Below are 18,472 nucleotides of genomic sequence, written 5' to 3'. Positions count from 1 at the left end.
ATCGGTGTAAATGTTGAGACATTATATTTGTTCAAATATCTTTGTCTTTATTTGTAATTTCTTGCTGCAAATCAGTGTCATGGACCTTTGATAGTTGCTTCTGTAATCTACGCCAATCGTACCCGGAACGCTGCTCCAGATACTGAGAGTAGAGCATGCTAGCCAGCAAGTTAAAAGCCTTGACTAGCACGTCTTAAAGGAGTGAGGTTTATGGGAGTGAGGTTTATGAACGTTCCACAAGCACAGCTATGCTAGCTGGTATGTTAAGGGGTGCCCAGAATGGGAACGATATCTAAAAAAATAAACGATATTAGCATCCCCATGTTGATTAATGTGATTGCTAACATTCCACGGATAAAGATTAGCTGACAACTATTTATTTATCTTTCTGAAAATCAGTCTGGATGTGATCCCCAACGATATCGTTCTTCATTGTTGTAACTGTGCTCTCATCGTTCATCACGTGAATTTGAATGTTCTATCTTTCTCTTCAATACATTCCGGTTGTTTGCTGGGTCATGTACAGCCGAATCACTGCTCGCTAAGCTGTTTTCAAACCTCATTTACAGCTTTACAGCTATCACTCAGTGTTTTATTGCTCCTATTGCTTTATCACCCATGTCTAATAGAAAGTAAAGGGGCATTTATCGCTCCACAACTACAGTATGCAGGGTGAACATTGTCAGTCATGTTCGCTGAAGTGATGCTAAATCCGTCTATTTTCATTCAACATTAACTGTTATCGCAGCTCTTACAAGCATCGATATATCAGTCTCGTATCAAGAACATTTAAAAGTCTCTCTTCGTCTTTCTTCTGTCACATCTTCTGTCTAGGGTATAAACATCGTCAATCAGGCTACCTTGACCTTGACTACCTTTTTTTTTTTAATCCAAGCTTTTAATAATTATTTTGGCACGTGAGGAGGGGCTTGAGTTATATTCAAGTGCTGGTATAATCATTCAACATTAACTGTTATTGCAGCTCTTACAAGCATCGATATATCAGTCTCATATACATTACATTACATACAGTACATTTAAATCACACAAAGGTGATTTAATCAGTTGAACATGTCAAAAAAGAAATGTCTGTTTGCGCCCTGCGATGGCAAAGAGGACGACTTCAAAATATCTGGATCCAAAGGAATAGCTACTCCTCTTAAAAAGAGTTTAGAGATTGGAGACACAGCTATACATGAGACTTTGTCAAACCTCAATGCTACTCATGGTGCTTTGTCAGCATCCATATTGTGTCACAAATCGCATTATAGCTCATACACCTCTAGGACTAAAAGTGTGAGCAAACGCAAGTCAGACTCTAGCCTGAGTCTGCCGGGAAAACAAATTGTTCACTCTCGAATCTCTACCTTTGAGTGCTCAAAACAGTGTTTGCTCTGTGGTTTGATTTGCGAACCTAAAGACCGCAAACACCCTGATAGGTGGAATCCAGTCAAACAATGTCAGACTTTAGAAAGGCCTGGTGTTCTATCATTCAAAGATGTGATTTTATCTAAATGTGAGGAGCGACAGGACGACTGGGCTGAAGTTGTGAAATTACAAGTGAATGGTGTATTGGACCTACCCGCAGCTGATGCCCAGTGCCACTCGTGTTACAATTATTGTGGAATTTCAGAAATAACTTGATGATCCAAATTATTCCTGAACACTGAACATTTTTATCCTCCAAAAATCTGTCTAAATCGCCCCAAAAAACTCTCAGATATGGACTCCAATAACCCCTAAAAACATACTAACATTGTCCATTTTGGCCAAGCAGCTCCTATAATATGATCAATATAGGTGATTATGCGAATTTATGCTAATTAGCTTAATTACACAAATTGCCCAACATATGCAAATCAGCATCCAACAGTTTCTGCATGCTGGGGACCCATACTATATATTTCCATCATAAAACATTGGTGTACTCAACATTTCCGGGTTCACCTTTCTGTCAACTGGACTATTATTCTGGCCAGAGGAGGCTAAACATTATGCTAATTAGCTTAATTACACAAATTGCCCAACATATGCAAATTAGCATCCAGCAGTTTCTGCATGCTGGGGACCCATACTATATATTTCCATCATAAAACATTGGTGTACTCAACATTTCCGGGTTCACCTTTCTGTCAACTGGACTATTATTCTGGCCAGAGGAGGCTAAACAAGATACTATTTCACATGAAAGTTACTACACATTTTGATTTAAAAAAAATGGAAAATAAAATCCATAAATGAACATAGTTTTGTGCAATGGGCACAAAACTATTACAGTACAGTACAGTAGTTACAGTAACAGCAAATGGTAAAGGAAGTACTAAGGGCTTTAACTTAATTAAAAGTAGCAATACCTCAATTCAAAAAACTGTCAGTATTTCAAAGAAAATGTACTTAGCACAAGTCGAAAAAGTAAAGAAATAAATAGGCAGCCAAAATTGGCTCTGTCATTGTTAGATGATCATCTTTTGTTATTTCACATCATTATTTTTAATGCAGTAACATTTAAGATGCACTGTTACTGCTGTTTGCATGGTATTATGTGCGTTTCTGATGCTGGTTCTGCTTTACTGCTGCAGGATTGAGTGAGGCATACAATATCTGATTATTCCAGCATCAGTGCCCATGTCAACTGTCTTATGCAATACTTAATAAACATGCGTAAACATTTTTGATGATTTTGTTCACCAAATTGTATGGATTTTACATTTACTTTTTTTAATACAAGGATCAAGAATACTACGAAGAAGGCTACAAAGAGTCACAAGTAAAACATAAAACCCTGTTTTTTGGTGCATTGCCTGTTTGCCTCTGGCTATTACATGGCTACCATGCGTGCTAGACCATGCAGGGTACACAGGGTTAGAGATGCTGCATGTAGCTGTTATGCATGTAGAAGTGGGAGCTTGCAGCAAGCAAACATCACCACCAAAACTCTTTGAACTTAAAAACAGAGGAATAAAACCACCATCAAAGGCTACACTTTTAGACAAATCAGATACAAGTTCATAATGAACAGCTTTTCTACAAAAAAAAAAAGAAAAGGTTTCTTTGTTTTCTTCTTCACTATTACAAAGTCAAATAAAGGGCATGTCCGGGAAAGGAGTTGAAAATGAGGTCAGTTTTAGGTCAGCCATGTTTTGTCTCAATGTTGCTTCTGGATAAAATCATCAAGGGTTTGTTAGGAGTACTGGGAGTTGTAACGGCCCATATAAGCATTCAAAATCAATTGTCTGGATGTAGCGGATTGTTAGATAAAAAATAATTAATTCCACTAAACAGGCCCCCTGCACAGGGCTGGCTTTTCGAGTTAGCAGTTGATGTAAGGGTTTCATTCATTTGGAAAGTAACATTTTTAGGAAAAAAAATGTCTAAAAGAAAGATGAGTTTGTGTTCGTAACAGTTTGGTGGAGATGTTTTGAGTCACAGAGATTGACCGTTAAATCCACCGGAGTGCATAAATACAACATTAGTAGATAGTAGAGATTTACTGCAAGTATCTATTAAAGGGCTTTATGTGCTTGAATGTTGCAATCTGCCCGAAAAAAAAAAAGTTTCTTCTTGTTATAAACTGAGTGCAGCTCAAGTATATACATTGTAACCGTCTGAAGTCATGGCTGTTGAGTTCCTCTGGATTTAGTGTGCCGGGCGTGATTTGTGAAGAGATTAGCTATCTCTCTCCACGTATCATAAACAAAGTATAAGGTCGAGTGTGTGCAGGGACTGAACGTATGGCAGGCACTATGGAAACTCACATTACAAATGGTCAATCCATCTTGGACATAAGCAAAGTTTATATTTGGATTCATTTGGTTATGTCATATCCGAGGAGGAAAGAAGGAATTGTTATATTGCTTCATTCTCATACCAGCTGATGACTCAACACTGATGGTTGATGTTCCTTAAGAGTAGTGAAATATTTTAGATCATGCTTTGCTCATGAGCTACACCGATTCTTCTTATACTGGTCTTTCACAGCTATAAGAAAAAATCTGGTTTATGCTTATATGCACCACCATTAAAAGACACTGTTTCTATCCAGTGTTGGTGCTTTTTATGTTTTTGTGTCAGTGGAAGGATCAGGTTCCTTCATGGGATAAGTTTTGTTGCCCTAAAACCTTTTCAAAGTCCATCGCAAAAAAATCTTTACTTAAAGTTGCCACTTCAAAGATATACGGCTATCATTTAACAACAGTGCTATTGATATAATGTACTTTAAAGAAGAATGCTACTACTAATAATACAAGAATGATCATGGTTCAGTGAGGATAACTCACTCGTTTTGCATGAAACATGCAAGTTAAAACTTTTTTAAATGTACATTGGAAATACCTACATATAAAATACAATAGTTTTACTTGACTTACATTTTTGACATTTTTTATTATTTTTTTTTATTATTATTTAATTTCTTTCATTTATGGAGTGATGTTAATAAATTAAAATGAGACACCTCTTTTAACTTTGAATTGGGTCAATTTGACCCGCAACATAACAGGAGGGTTAAAAAAAATCTTCTCTACAAACAGCAGGGAACTTACATTGTAATTAACTGTGAAGAGGAACAGGGTGTCCAATGGAAAATCTTGATATAACATGTATATATTTTGCTTCAGGACATCAAATGACTTTAGCTTCACCTCACTGGTCTCCTCCTGAGGCATAAGCTCTGGATGGTGGTCCTCAGTCATCCCCCCATCGCTAGCAGCTTCACCCCAGGACAACATCTGAAGGATGAGAGACGACATTATGCCTGATTCCACTGGTGGAATTAAACTCTTCTCCTTCAGCTCTCCTAACAGTAACAGAAAGCAAGAACAAAAAACAATATTTTTTCCATCCCACCATGAAACAGATCAGAGGATCCATGTTGTAAAGAATCATGACAAAGAGGTTTGTTCCTGTCAGCGCCGCTGGTGCCGTCTCCTCTGGGTCCTGATGAGAGGCGGCAGCAGCAGCTGTCACCTCTGTGGCAGCAGATGGGTCACTCAGACCTGAGGATTGCCTTCAAGAACTGCTTCGAGATGTCACTGCAACTCATTTGCATTTTCCCCTTGAATGGAAAAGCACGGATGGAGGAAATCTGGAGTTCTTCAGGTCTTACAAATTGACTTACAAAAGTTGGAACACTATGTAAAATGTATTTAAACTTAAAATTACCGACTTTTGGGAACTGGGGTTGTCAATTTCACATGAAGTCGTGCATTAAAAAATGGTTGTTTGATTTCCACATTGAATTGAACTTGTGGTCATGATTTCTTTGAACTCAGAGGATAACTCTTCTAAGCAAATGTGTCCTCTTCAATTTGCCTTTCAAATAAGAGAATGTGAGCATGCTTAACTTTTATCAGCTCAGCTGGCTCTATAAAGTAAACTTGTTTGACAGAAACCTCACATATATAGATACAGCAGGTTAAAAGGTAGCGCTATCATAACCGTAAGATCTCAAACAGCTCGGTCTCAATACAATTCCTCTAAATACTTTCTTAAACTGTGATATACTGTGTTATACCATTTTTAAGGTTAAGGGTCCAAGGTCTTGTTGGTAATGGACACATCATTTCTGATCGACTGCAGATAAAACAGCTAAATTGTTTAGTATTTCAAATAAAGTGTATTTGTTTATATGTTGCTATTCATCCGGTGATGAAATTGAGACAATTGCACTTGCACTGTTCAAACAGCCTAATGCAGAATGCACTGTAAGTATGGGACATTTATTAATGTCCTTTTTGGCCTGCTGGGCTACTGTACATGCTGGGAACTGGTCTGTTCACATCATATATATTATATATAACTGTACATGTTTTTAAGATTCATGTGTTTTTTATGTGCCTTGTTGGAATGCTTTCCCCCCTTTTTTTCTATTGCTTTGTGCTGGAACTGAGCTACCATGCTGTAGCAAAACATTTATCAACAACACTGCTGTGTGGCATTAAGAAAGAATCTATCTGTCTAATAAAGAATCTATTTAGCACATAAGTCTCAGTGTTCATGCTTCTCTTCATGTAGAGTCATTATTATTAGATGTCACAAAGTCATGTTTACATAGTTGTGATTTACATAAGCCTAGTACTTACAACATTTTATATATTCGTTTTATGAAAAATTATGTTAAATAATTAAAAAGGACAACTTTATGATGGGGACAAATATTTTTGTTTCGAGGGACATATTTGGCTATTTGCCTAACACAGACCTAAACTTTCCTTATTCAGACTTTAATAACCACAACCTCATAATTTAACATAATGCACCATAAAAGTGTCTGATAAAATAACTTGCACATTTCAAAAGGGGCAGTTTTTCAGCTTCAAGCAGCTTAATGAATTACATCTAGGGTGGCCATGGAGCCTAATGAAAGGATTCCCCCTTTAATCTGTAACCTATAAAGTTTTTGTTGTCATGTGGTAGAAACATCCTGGGCCTTGTTGAAAGATTGCCAATGTCATCTCATCCTGCAAAAAATACGAAAGCTCCCTCATGACAAAGCTGTTCATTATTTAAGCTCTGAAATGGATTTATTATGTTAGACTATGAAAATGCTCTTTTCAGACCAAACAAGGCCAACAAGCAGTTGCTGTGGCCTTCTCACAGCCAATCGGACCTATTTTTCACATGAGTTTTTAAAATGATCCATTGATGATGATGAACCATTTCCTGAACAGTCTAAAATAAAACTAATTGGATTCCGTTCATGTTGCACTCAAACTCCCAGTGTGGTGTTCTCTATGACATGTTGTACAATAACTCAGCAGAGGCATGTTAGTGTGGGAACTGTGTCAATACAGCATTTCATTTCATTTCTTTACAAGGATAAGGCACATTAAACAGTGTTTTTTTGTAAATGTGTCATAGTTTGTGTTCTGGATGTGCCCCAAGTTTTTGGCAGGATTTTCTAAAACCAGTTACACCACTAATATGGCCTCAAGTTTCAGAGGTCTGGTAACCCCCCTTCTTTGTAATGCCACAGAAATTAAATATAGTAGTTGAATAGTAAACGTAATATCTTTGGGTTTACAAATGTTGTTCAGACAAAACAAGATACATACATAAATGTTCAGTGATAGAGTATTCAGCAGGTGAATTGACAGTGGAAATTAGGATGGCCCCTCAAAATAACAATATTATTTTCACACAGTCATAATCTCAGAACCCATCGCCTATCCAGGATTTAGCCTAGGATGCTGAAGGCACAGTCACAAACTTCATATAACCTACACAGTCTGTGGCCTAGAGGTTAGCCCCCCCTGCACAGCTCCCCGGGCGCAGTAATGTGCTGCCCACTGCTCCTTGCATGGTGTGTTCACTTTTTTTTTTTTTTTTCTGGCATTTTTGCTTTTATTGAAAGTGATAGATAGAAAGGGGGAGACAGAGGGGAGGACATGCGGCAAAGGGACCTCAGGCCGGATTCGAACCCGGGTCCGCTGCAGGAAGGACTCAGACTTAATGGTACGCGCTCTACCAGTGTGAGCCACCATGGTGTGTTCACTTGTGTGTAAAAAAAAAAAATCCCCATTGTGGGATTAATAAAGTAATCTTCTTCTTCTTCTTTCTTCTTAATCATTCTCACCAAACAAACCAACAAGGCATCAAGTACTAGCCAGTCAGGGGACTCACCTCAGAAATCATCCTCTTCTAATTGCAATATAATCAATACATTTTGTATGTGTATTTGGTCCAGGCAACAAATCAGCTCATCTCTATAAACACATACCTGCATATGAATGCAAATACATTTTCAAAAAAGCAAAAAAGTGGGTGTCAAATGATAGCCATTTGATCCAAATGAAACTGAGATCAGGATGTTTCAGATACCAAATTCTTGTCCTTTTGCTTGCAAATTCTGCAAACATATCTGTTCATAGAGATACCTGCAGTTATGATATATAGCAAACAAATTTTGTGGATTCGGAGTGTTGATATGTCTGACTTTTCAGAGGCCAGGCTTTGAGAGGCCTTGTAGGGATTATTATTATTCATTCGACGGTCCCCCCTCCAGGAAGACTTTGTGTTGGAGCTTTCCTGGTTAATAAAAACGCTAAGTGCCTGGCAAACCTTTCTATTAATAATCTTAAACGTCAGACAGTCAATTTACAGTTATGTCATCAGGGGAAATACAGCAGGCAACTGCAGTATATGTGTGCGTGAGAGAGAGGCTGAGTATAACATATTAGTTAAATAATTAAATTAAATCATATCAAATAAGAATTGTAACCTATTAGTCTTCTGTAGGAATAAAGTAGGGAAATCAACTTCCCCATGAGGACTACAAACACCACTGAGCACCATAGGGTGCACTTGAAGACCTACGTGAATAGAAATATGATTATTTGTTCATAGAGGAACCAGTCTTATGATGGGATCCAGTCCATAGGCTGTTCTAAATAAAAAAAAGTCCACTGCATGCGAGGAGTCGCCTGGAAATAATTTCTCATTGCTGATAGGTCGTTGAGCTACACCAGCCCCACTTGCGCATGGATTGGCCTACTGCTCTTTTTTCTCCAGTTTCTCATTGGCTTTTGGTAATGATAGTTGCCTGCCATCGTTTGCGCGTGCAGTTTTCAATGAATATTGTATGTGGTCTCTTGCTTTGGTGCTGATCATTTGAATCAGCGAGTCGCGAGGAGAAGGTATCCTGGATGAGCACACCAGATGATGGAATTTCTCCCAAACAGCGCAGCTGCTCGACCAGGACTGTCTCCCTCCGAAATTAGATAAAAACAAGAGCTCAGCCAGGAGATTATTCAGCGGGGAAGATGTTCTGCGCGAAGCTGAAAGAGCTGAAGATATCAGGAGAGTGTCCATTCTCCAGCAGCGTCAAAAATAATGAGCTCGGAGACTTTGAGGAGCGCACAACTGACGCCGCGGATTTATTGCCTATTTCTAAGGACGTGCACGGAAAAATCGGTGAGGATCTACCTCAGCAGAAGACAAGCAGAGGCAAAGTTAACCTGCATACACTTGGAGAGAGCATCCGAAAATTGGCATGTCCCGAGGTGAGTAGCAATACATCTCTTAATATCATCATGCAAATACTAGTGTTTTACATAATTACACTCAAAACATCTTGACTGTTTGTCTGTCGCGCGTCTGCCTGTCTGAGCGCTCAGACATCACGTCTGTTTATACTTGAGATAAAAAATATGGTAATCCTGCTTCTTTTTTAAAACATATTTGTGGGCGCTCGTGTAATTAAAGCTGCTGTTCAGTGTTGCCAGACGATGACCTTTAACTCGCTCAACACTTTGCCACACAGTTTCAACGGCTGCACACTGCCCTGCAGCGAATGATGAGACTGTCAGATCAAACCAGGGACTCTGAAAGGTAACATGTGTTTTTTTTAAATACAGCTGCCACCAATAACTACACTTTTACTCATACACTGCTGCAATTACTATTACTACTGTTGCTGTAAATTACAGGCCTGTACAACCAAAAGTACCACAGCTGGTTGTATTAAAATAATAATGATAATAATGATAATGATGATGATGATGCGAAGATGTTAAAGCCTCATTCAGCCCTCTGTTTACTCTTACACATTTTTCTTGCCACTCTAACTACTAGACTGATACTAATGATGATAACAACAATAAGGTGTGATGCCAGCTGCTATGGATACCTAGAGGTAGAGAGACAGCCCTTATAAATCTGCTGAAAAACACATTATTATCGAAATGGCATGCAGATAATGAAACATTTCCCAAAAATGTCAAACATTCGCTGGTTGCAGCTTCCCGAATAAGAGAATTTGCATGTATTTTATGGGAAGGGTCATATTTATATGACAGTATACAGAATGTCTTTTGGGCTGTTTGTCCGAAAAGATTTGAAAAGACTTGAGTTTTGAGATTTTATAACAGCCATTTTCACTTTTTTTTCTCAGCAAAACAGTGTTGATTGAGAAAATGTATGGCAGATTAACTGATAATTATAATAATAGGTTGTTGTAACTTAAATTTAATGAATTGGGCAAAAAAATAACAGTTTAATGAGTGTTTTTTGTGTCTGATTTGAATATATGTTGTCTCGCAGTCCAATCATTTGCTGTACAGACTGTCAGAGTTGCAGTGATGAACCGGAGCATTTAGTGGAAATGATGAACTTTTTATCAACCAAAACAGGTAATGCCACATCTGGGACTCAAATTCTAAAATATCTATTTTCTATTTTTAAATTCTGGATACTGTGGGCTTCACACCGTCACCTGTTTCCCTTCATTTGTCAAACAGCAATCCAGATGGAAGCTCTGAAAGTTGCTCTTGGCGAGGAGCTCTTCAACATGTGTTATGAGGAGGACGGACACATTTTGAAGGTGGTGGGGGGGGCTCTGCACGACTTCCTCAACAGCTTCAATGTCCTGTTGAAACAGAGCAGCACGCCGGCCAACCCGGACACAGAGGATTGTGTAAACGAGCCTTCGGTGCTGTGCTTAGACAAGGATGCAGGTCTGCTTACTGTCTATTTCTTCAACCCCCGCCCGACCACTGAGCTCTTCTTCCCTGGAGTCATCAAAGCTGCTGCCCGGCTGCTGTATTACACCACTGTGGATGTGTTGATGGGACCGCCCGGTGCTAAAGACAGCATCTTGCAGTCCAGCCCTCAGCCCAGTCTTCTGTACACAGTTGTAGTTAAGGATGCTAAAAATCTGAGCCCCAGTCCGCTGCGGGCTACCTCAGCTGGGACCCTTCCTACCTCTTTGTTCTCCACCATCTTCCCTTTCCATCTGATCCTGGACCAGGATTTAGTTCTGGTGCAAATAGGACACGGGCTTAGGAAGAGACTGCTCAGGAAGGATGGACTGAGGCGGTCTGCTACATTCCAAGAACACTTCTCTATTGTCTCTCCCCAGATCAAATGTACCTTTCAAGGTATTCTGACCATGCTAAACACGCAGTTCATCATTCGGATCAAGCACGGAGTCTCCATCGCAGATAACACTGGGAAGGTATGTCCACATAACGGGGAGATACAACTTGAAAAGTGACGTCACTGACTAATGAGGCGGAAAAGGTCTTCCAGTCGTTGTCTTGATAGTAAGACAGAGAGAGAAAAAAAGTCATGCTATTTATAAGTAGTCGAGCTTATTAGTGTACCCGGGTGCTCTTGGCCTTAGGTAGGGATCAACATTATACCCCCAGCAGGGATCAGAAGCAAATGTCAAACCATTTTATCCATCAAAGGCACAGCCATGCTCGTGATATTTATGTGCGGGTGCACAGCAATTGGTCGCCATGGCAAGAAAAAAGAATCAGTGAGTAAACATAGCAGCTAGAGACGCTTTCACCTACTATAACGCTAATCTTCCAGTGGTGGTTTTACTATTAATAGCTACAAAGTTCAATTAAAACAGGTAAAAAAAAAAATCAGTAGGTGTCTCTTTCATCTGGTTCAAGTCGACTACACACAAACTTGGCTGTCATGTTAATGCAGTGCTGTGACAGGAGTGGAATGTTTAATATTCTGTTACAAATTTCTCCTGTAGCTGTAATCTTAGCTATATATTGTTGTCATAACAGATATGAAGACTAACAGTCATGTTTCTCTGAGGATGTGATAAGGAAAAAAACCAAGGGATAAAAGTTCCGGTCCAAAACATAATTTCTGCCTTAACAGTCCTGCTGAGGCTAATGTAATAACTGGCACAACTGACACTCTCTCCATGGAGTTTTTTCCCCTAAACATATTCATGTATTTGTATGTACAAGTGATCATATTAACCTTAACCATGTTAACCCTAACCAAGTGGCAGGCAGACAAGCACCTGGGAAACATCAGATATATACATTTTAAGTAGAGATTAGATAGTGTCTGTTTATGAGTTGCAAGAAATCATAAATTATCTTTTTGAAGGAGTAGATGTTTAGTGGTAAGCTAGATAAATTTAACAAAATGTTAGTGGAGGTTTTCCATTGAGTTCATTTGGATGATTGTCAGTCATTCCAAATATAATCTTACTTATCAAACCGACTTTTTTTTTTTTACAATTCACTAAGTTCCTGTGGAAAAAATTGTCATGTTGCACAAAGCAGAACTCTAATTTGATGAAATCACGTTATAAAAAATTGCATGGCCATGCTGACTGGTGGAAATTCAGGATGCCAAGCACTAAACACTGATGAGGTTTAGCAGGTGTAATATATAGAGAGTTAACCATCTTAGTTTAAGCATTACCATGCCGATATTTCAAAATAAGCTTTAGACACAAAGTAGTCTACAGTTGATGTTGATGGAAATGTCTTTACAAGGTAAATAAATACCTTGTAAAGACATCTTTTATTTATAAACCAAAATACTGGACATTTAAAATTTGACCTCATGATGGCGCTAGATAAAAGGTCAGGAGATCACCTCACCTACGTAAGTTCAAAAAGACAAATGTCTGCACCAAACTAAACATCAATATATCCAATAACTGTTGGGATATCTCACTTTGAACCACATGTCAATTGTACCTGATGGCGGATTTCATCTTCTGGGCAAAATAATGTTGATAAAATATTTAATTTCAATCCTTTCATTAGTTTTTCAAATATTCAGACCGTGGCATATGAATAAAACAAATATAAAATGTCCTTGGTTTGGACAGGATTTTTTGAATTTCTGTCCCACTGTAATGTAAATAAACTTTATGACGTTGTTTACTGTTGTGGCTGACAGACTGCTGTATGCAGCTGCGCTTTCATAAATACCGTATAAATGACAAGTTTACATTTAAGTGTTAAATGTCTATACATGTTTATATTGGGAGCTTTATTTATTTATTTTGGCATTTTCGCCTTCATTTCAAAGAGGACAGTGGATAAACTCGGAGGGGGGTGGGTACAAAAAACAAAAAACCCACAAGAACATTATTTTTAGTTTGGCTGTTGTGATTTGTACTACTAATAAGAGATTTTTACTCAAGGTTGTAGCCGAAAAAGTAATCCAATGAAACTTTTTTTTATAAATAAAACATGAGCTATGAGGACAGCCAGAATCAATATTTACATTATTACGACTAAGCTTACAAAATTCCACAAAACTGAACTTTTCTCCTCATCTGATTTGTTTTCCTTTCAGCTCATGGACCTTAAAGGTCAGATGATCTACGTTTCAGAGTCCAATGCCATCTTGTTCTTGGGCTCCCCATGTGTGGACAAGCTGGAGGAGCTAACAGGCCGCGGCCTCTACCTGTCAGACATCCCCATACATAACGCCCTGCGTGACGTAGTGCTGGTTGGTGAACAGGCCAAAGCCCAGGACGGTTTAAAGAAGCGTCTGGGGAAGGCCAAGGCAGCCTTAGAGCACGCTCACCAGGCCCTGGAGGAGGAGAAGAAGAAGACAGTGGACCTCCTCTTCTCCATCTTCCCTGGCACTGTGGCGCAGCAGCTGTGGCAGGGCCAAACGGTGCAGGCCAAGAAGTTTGACAATGTTACAATGCTCTTCTCTGACATTGTGGGCTTCACGGCTGTTTGCTCGCGCTGTACTCCCATGCAAGTGATCACCATGCTCAGTGAGCTGTACACCAGGTTCGACCATGAGTGTGGAGAGCTTGATGTTTATAAGGTAGGTTAATGGCTGATGACAAAGTTAACCCTTTAGAGGAGGACTTTTCAATGTTTTTTCAGGCCAAGGGCCCCTTTGCTGATAGAGAGATTGAGCAGGGCCCCCCTACTACATGTATATTGTATAAAAATGTCCACCCTATAGTCTCATGTATTAACATACATTGTTGTGGTGCAAACAATACCAAACTATTCAAATATAACTGACCAACCCTAATCGGTATGTTATAAAATGTTACAAAATGATCCATTGTGGCTCACAAGAATGTCCATACATTTGTGATAATGATATAGCTAACTAATTCATCTTAATGAATAAGTTCCTTTCTTACAAGTAGGCCAATATTACAATGGCTCAATGTTGTTGTCTGTTTTCAGGCATATTTTCACTTTTTCTTTTATTGCGTTTTGTCTGACAGTCAAAATCTTGAAGAACCCTTTACTGTATTTAAAGAAATCATGACATTTCAGATTTTATTTATTAATCTAACAGTTAAATTATATTAAACTGCAAATATTTCAACTGTAACTGTAAATATATTCCAATGCTGCCTCTACACTCCAAAGTATAGAATGTTATTGTGTTCTTCTGATATTCAATATTTATTTATGTTCGAATAGATTCTGATATTTGGCCAAAAGAACATCACATTTTTAAAACTCCTCAAATTTCCAGAAACATTATAAAAAAACACGACTTCAGTGTCCCCAGTGTGACAGTAGCTATGGCTTGCCTGTAGCTCACTAAAAACACCTAAATCTTCTTTAATTGATCATTTTTCTCAGGTAACTGTAGCTGCTGACAACACTTGTAGACACAAGTGTATATCACTATGTTCAGAATTTAAAACCAAGTACAGAAGCTCAGAGATTTGATTCAATTTTACACAGGTGGACTTTTCTTTGTTTTGACAGTATAGTATGTATTCAGTAAAATAATTCACATATTTATTTTTTAAATAAAATGAATACATCTCAACAGGTTCAAGAGACGGGCGGAGACAATAGCTCACCCTACTACCTTAGTGTCTGCCAAAGGCTGCTAATCTACAGGGAGGTTGGATAATGTAATCAAAGTGTCATGAAAGCATAACAGAGAGAGCAGCATGTTTGACAAATACCTCGTAAAACGCTAGGAAGTCAGAGGTTCCTTCAGGACCCTGTTTCCACTCCACATGCATGAGCCTAAAAATAGTTTCACTTTGTCTCTGCCACATAGCTGATGAGTGCTCTCCGGTCCAGATTTACACGTACAAAGAAGAAGAAAAAAAACCTTGTGGACTTTTTAATATGACCAGGGATCAAGTACTATTACAATTTAAGTTTTATTACTCCTCAGTTTTCAGCCCCTTGTCTTATACTGCAAGATGGAGCACAGGTCAGATTGTGGCAAAATGTTCATGAAAATTATCTTCACATTTGTCATTTTGCTTGAAAGTTATTGTCTTCATGGCAAAGTATATTTTTAATAACATTTAAACTTTCAGGTTATTTGACCAGAGCACTGTAAAGAGCCACTGATAAGGAGGGTGGGCACACAGCTTTTGAAATCCATTTTCTCTGTCTCGGTTGCCAGGCTAGAAATCATTTTAATGATCGTCTGCTGTATTCAGGTAGAGACCATTGGTGATGCGTACTGTGTAGCGGGTGGCTTACACAAAGAGAGTGAGACTCATGCTGTCCAGATTGCACTCATGGCCTTAAAGATGATGGAGCTTTCAGACGAAGTCATGACGCCAACTGGAGAACCAATACAGGTGAGGGTCAAGTATTGGCGTAATATTTGTTATTCAACTCAATGATGTAACAACGGAACAGAGTTTTCATGCAAACACTTGACTGATGCTTTCATTAAGAAAGAAATGCCTCTTATTCGAAGAAAATGTATCCTACTCTAACAGAATAATGACACTCTAAATATTGTGACACTGTGAAACACTGTTAAAATTAAATAAACCTGAGAACGTTTTTTTTTCTTCTTTTTTTTTATACACTCATTCTGAATTTCATGCATTCTCTTTTTAACTAATGTTTTACCTCGCATCCTAACCTTTTTGGAATTGGGGTTATATATCTGTAGTGAATTCAGCATATCATTAACCACCGAGTAAATCAACTATCTATATTATGCTCCAGCATGTTACTCTAATGTTACAAATACTTAATGTTAAGCTACCAAATCAAACAACTAAAAGTAATAAATGGAAAGAATAAAGGTGACTATAAGGATCTAAACTTTGAATTAAAAAAAAGCAATAAAAGAGTATGGTGTCTTGGGCTCAGATAGTATTGTAGTATTACAGATAATACCTTCATGGATTTTTTTTTTGTTTGAAATATCAGAATCAGCCTTAAAAGACGTGTACATGTGTAAACTCGTCTCCATGTCATTAAACCCCCCAAACCCTCCCAGAAAATCTACAGCTGACTTGACCTCAGTGTCCTAAATGGTACGTGGCACCAAAATCTGCCTTTTTATTATTATTCAACAGTAACTGGAGGTAATAACTCAAATGAGGACTTCATTTTGCAACCAGTGGAGTCACCCCCTGCTGGCCATCAGAAAGAATGCAGATTTAAGGCACTTCAACATTGGCATCACTTTTCCGATGCAGAGGTTGCCACACTTGCTAGTGTTCTTCTTCACTGACTTTGGCACTAGTGGTCAGAAACTCCACAGGGTACCTTTAAAAAGGAGTAAATATTTTCAGTGGCAGAATTTGAGACCTATCAGGTATTTCCTGCAGCAGATCGGTTAATGTGTTGTTCATTTTTAAAATGTATTTTACTATTCATGGGATTTGTTAACAATAAGAAATAAGTATTTGCAGATGCCTGAGTAATTACAGCATCTGTGTATGTGTACCAGTACAAAAACTACATCACATCCAGAATATTGAGGGACTTGTCCCCATTTTACCGCTGAAAATCTATGCCTACGCAATCATATGTTGGTAAAAAGTGGACCAGAAGCCTGTCATGCACTCTAAAAGTATTATTGATGAATTAAAGATGAGCACAAGCCTGACTCATGTTCAACATTACATTTTTCCTCAGATGCGTATTGGCCTCCACACTGGTTCAGTCCTGGCTGGTGTAGTTGGGGTGAGGATGCCACGCTATTGCCTTTTTGGGAACAATGTCACACTGGCCAACAAGTTTGAATCCTGCAGCCAGCCTGGAAAAATCAACATCAGCCCAACAACACAAAGGTGAATAAACACCAAATAATACTGTAAATAATTCATGCATTTTCCATTAGAATTACAATACGACTACTTGGAAACATTGTACTTGACTGAAAGACACGAAACAAGTAAACATGAGATTTTAAAGAGCCAAAAGTTGCCAGAAGTGGTTTTTGCAGAGAAAAAAATAAAGTGCTTGAGTCGGGGAAACTTAACTTTTAGAAGAGCAGTGTGTTTCCTCTTGTGTCAAATAATTTGCCACATTGTTTTTAGATTCATGTTTTATTTGTGTGCTCTTTGTCCCAGATTACTGAAGGACCGGCCAGAGTTTGTCTTTGTTCCCAGGAGCAGACAGGAGCTTCCGGCCAACTTCCCACAAGACATCCCTGGTGTTTGTTACTTTTTGGAGGCGTCCTTCAAAACTTCAAAACTCACTCTGAAATGAAGTCAAGCAGCTGCAGAGCCCAAAAATGTTAGATATGACAAAATATAAATGTATCCAGTGAACACAGTGCGAACACCTTGTATATTTTGGTTTGGGTTGTTTAGATATTGATGATATTGTCTATCAGTCAAACTCTTGCAGCTGCTTCACTACAGAGATGTCAGTTTGCTGTCAAACATGAGTCTTGTTTCTGTACAATAATCCATTTGTACAGTTGTAGCACAGAGAAATACTCACTTCCTTCATTTTCTTCCAGAATGAGTCATCTCTGCAAATTGATATGATAAACGTAGCTTTCCTTGACTGTTTTATTCATTTTGACATTTAAAAAGGTACAAAACACCTAAAATGTGCTAAAAGTGACCAAAAAGAACTTACCATTGTTTCCAAACAAGTCAGTAGCTGCTTCTGGTTTGTTGTAAAGACTTAAATATATTGTCTCGCATAGTAGGATGTGGAAATACATTTTGGATGTTGATCCTCAATGTGATGTTGCTAAACAAATCGGTTCCTTTAATCAAGATTGTTCTCTGTAAATATCTGACTGGTCCATTCACATCTGTACAGACTACTGTAGGTTCCTGCTGAAAGCACCTTGGCCTGTTGGTACAGCAAAGGAAATCAAGATTAAAACTGAAATAGTTTTGTATGTCTCAGTGGAGAATTTTAGAACAAATAATTTGGAAAAGCTGAAGGAAATTATAGAGTTATCAAAAAATTTTGGAGACAGATTTTGGAGTCTTAAGTGATGCAGAGCAGATTCAGGTGCCTTATGGGAAATATAAAGGCAGGATCATATGTTTCATGTTATTTTTACCTGCTTTTTTTCTTTATATTTGGCACAATGTGAATTTTTACTGTCAATAATTTCTTAGTCTGAGTTTTGTGGTTCCAACTTACTTTATATCTGTAATAACATGTAACTTAGATGTCCATTTATTAGACATAAAGCATTCCAAGATCACAATGTCCTAATACAAGTAATATACATGTATTTTTTACCCTTTTTCCACTGTACACATGTTTATACTATATTTATTACATTGTGTTCATAGCACACATTTCCTTACAGCGGGAAGATGACACAAGAGTACGACGAATGTTTTACCATCCCCAATAATCATGTGCTTTAACCATTATTGTAATGTAATCAAAGTGCAATAAATATTGACTTTAACATACTTAAGTGACTCCACAGTGTGCAGAATATAGTTAATAAAAAAGATTGCATTGTTAAATTATGCTAGTGACACAAGTAACTATTTACTCAAGTAACATATTTCTATCTA

General features: G+C 38.1%; 1 protein-coding gene across 1 annotated transcript; it reads left to right on the top strand.

Moving 5' to 3' along the window:
- Positions 1-8,580: 8,580 nt before the first annotated feature.
- Positions 8,581-18,350, top strand: gucy1a1 (guanylate cyclase 1 soluble subunit alpha 1). The gene is made up of 8 exons (XM_059340897.1): positions 8,581-8,999; positions 9,260-9,327; positions 10,039-10,127; positions 10,236-10,951; positions 13,066-13,555; positions 15,168-15,307; positions 16,608-16,762; positions 17,045-18,350. Exons 1-8 carry the CDS (start codon positions 8,760-8,762, stop codon positions 17,181-17,183), a joined length of 2,037 nt encoding a protein of 678 aa, XP_059196880.1. The 5' UTR covers positions 8,581-8,759; the 3' UTR covers positions 17,184-18,350.
- The last annotated feature ends 122 nt before the right edge of the window (positions 18,351-18,472 follow it).

This window comes from Centropristis striata, chromosome 1 (genome assembly GCF_030273125.1).
Source record: "Centropristis striata isolate RG_2023a ecotype Rhode Island chromosome 1, C.striata_1.0, whole genome shotgun sequence".
NCBI lineage: Eukaryota > Metazoa > Chordata > Actinopteri > Perciformes > Serranidae > Centropristis > Centropristis striata.
This window is presented reverse-complemented; position numbering and strand designations above follow the sequence as displayed.

Coding starts and splice junctions, on each gene's coding strand:
- gucy1a1 (XM_059340897.1), top strand. CDS start 8,760: ATGTTCTGCGCGAAGCTGAAAGAGCTGAAGATATCAGGAGAGTGTCCA. Junction 9,000..9,259: donor GAAAATTGGCATGTCCCGAG/GTGAGTAGCAAT, acceptor TTTGCCACACAG/TTTCAACGGCTGCACACTGC. Junction 16,763..17,044: donor ATCAGCCCAACAACACAAAG/GTGAATAAACAC, acceptor TCTTTGTCCCAG/ATTACTGAAGGACCGGCCAG.